The 2,079-nt window shown below is 38.0% G+C and overlaps 1 protein-coding gene across 1 annotated transcript; it reads left to right on the forward strand.

Moving 5' to 3' along the window:
- Window positions 1–13: 13 nt before the first annotated feature.
- LOC105556569 lies at window positions 14–2,074 on the forward strand (the record flags this gene model as incomplete). The annotated part of the gene is made up of 2 exons (XM_012003663.1): window positions 14–1,348; window positions 1,436–2,074. Coding segments are annotated over exons 1-2 (1,077 nt in total), but the record flags the coding sequence as incomplete, so codon positions are not given.
- Between the last annotated feature and the right edge of the window lie 5 nt (window positions 2,075–2,079).

Genomic DNA, 2,079 nt, shown 5'->3' on the forward strand with positions numbered 1-2,079 from the left:
GCGAACTGATTTATATATATCATAGGAAAGTCTGTAGACGGTGGAGAGGGAAATGTTTATCAAGTGTACACGATAGCCGCATACGCGTGCACCTTATATATCACTTTTTAGAATTTTAATTTATCAAGTGTACGTGATAGCCGCATGCGTTAAGTGTCAGACTGTCAACCGCGCGAGCCGAGTTCGATTCCCGGCGAGCCGTCTTTTTTTTCTCGATATTAATTTTATTATATAGAAGGTGGAGGGGGGGATTAGTCATGCGGCTCACACCTTAGATTTTAGAACATATATACCTGGAAGGGGAATGCCCTATACTTCCCGTGGAAAAGATCTGTGTCCAAGTTGGGTGCGAGAGAGAAAGGTAGAGATTAACCTTTGCTCGCAATGCGCAAGCGTAGAGATGACGTCACGTCACGTTCCCCTATTGGGGAATAGGGAATTGAAATGTGTCCGGAGGAAACAGCACGGTGAACGTGACGTGACGTCATCTCTACGCTTGCGCATTGCGAGCAAAGGTTAATCTCTACCTTTCTCTCTCGCACCCAACTTGGACACAGGCTCAAGCCTTCATTCCCCTTCCAGGTATATATGTTCTAAGGGAAAAAGCCGTGCGGTAAAATTATTACCGCACACTTTATCGCTGTCTTCGTTTATCTCCCAGCACAATTGCCGATCTCTCTTCCACACGCCATCTGCCAACACACATATCTTTAGGTTGGAATACCTGTCAAACGAGCAAAGTTTAGAGATGTGCGCATGCTCGCCAAGTGTACATCGCATGCGCGTGTTGCAGCGCTTGCGCGTGTTACAGCGCTTGCGCATGTCACTACACTTCGACGTCTTCGACAGATGACAGGTTAACCTCAAAGTTTTTACAAAGTTTATTAGTAATTAATAGTGACATTAAGCAATGACATCAAATATGAGTGTCATAAATGAGACAGATAGTGAGAGCCTTACACCTGCAGAAGTAGTGGAAACTGCTAAAACCGCAATCGAAAATCTCTTGCCGGAAAAATCAAAAGAAAAATATACTACTGCCTATAATAAATTTATGGACTGGAGAACTAAAAATAAAGTTAAATCATTTTCTGAAAATACACTCTTAACGTATTTTACGGAAATGTCACACAATCACAAACCAACCACTTTGTGGGCAAATTACTCGATGCTGAAGACCACTCTGAGCATCAACAATGACATTAACATTCACAATTATAAAAAACTTACGGCATTTCTCAAAAGAAAATCACAAGGATTTCAATCTAAAAAATCACAAGTTTTAACACCAGAACAAATTCAAATATTTCTGAATGAAGCTCCTGACGACACATATTTGGATACGAAGGTAAATATTAAAATTAAAACATACAAATAAATTTCTATAATCAACAAAAAATTTTATACATAATCTACACGTATACTCAATTTACAGGTAGCTATGATTTTTGGAATTTGTGGCGCATGTAGAAGAGAAGAACTGACCCAAATAACAATTAATGATATTGAAGACAAAGGATCTATATTGCTAGTAAAAATTCCAAAAACAAAAAATTACAAACCAAGATCCTTTGTAATAACCGATGAATTCTACAGCATTTTTAAAAAATATATAACTTTGAGACCAAAAGATGTCGAAAATTCAAGATTTTTCCTGAATTACCAAAACGGACGATGCACTAGACAACCAATTGGATTAAATAAATTTGTCAAAATACCAAGAATCATAGCATCATATCTTAAACTACCAGATCCTCAATCATACACTGGCCATACTTTCCGTCGCACTTCCGCAACATTGTTAGCAGATTCTGGAGCTGATATAATAACGTTAAAGCGACACGGTGGTTGGAAATCAAATACAGTTGCCGAAGGCTACATAGAGGACTCCTTCAATAACAAAAAGAAAATATGCAACCAAATAACATGTTCAATACTGAATAAGCCCACCACTTGCACTTCACAAGAATCAGAAATAAATATTAATAATCCATCAACATCAAATGAAGTATTACCCGAAACAAAAAATGTTTCGGTAAACCTTCGGAAAACCCACGTATATGAAATAAGGGATAACAA

This window comes from Vollenhovia emeryi, unplaced genomic scaffold, assembly GCF_000949405.1.
Source record: "Vollenhovia emeryi isolate VEMERY1.0 unplaced genomic scaffold, V.emery_V1.0 DF939926.1, whole genome shotgun sequence".
NCBI lineage: Eukaryota > Metazoa > Arthropoda > Insecta > Hymenoptera > Formicidae > Vollenhovia > Vollenhovia emeryi.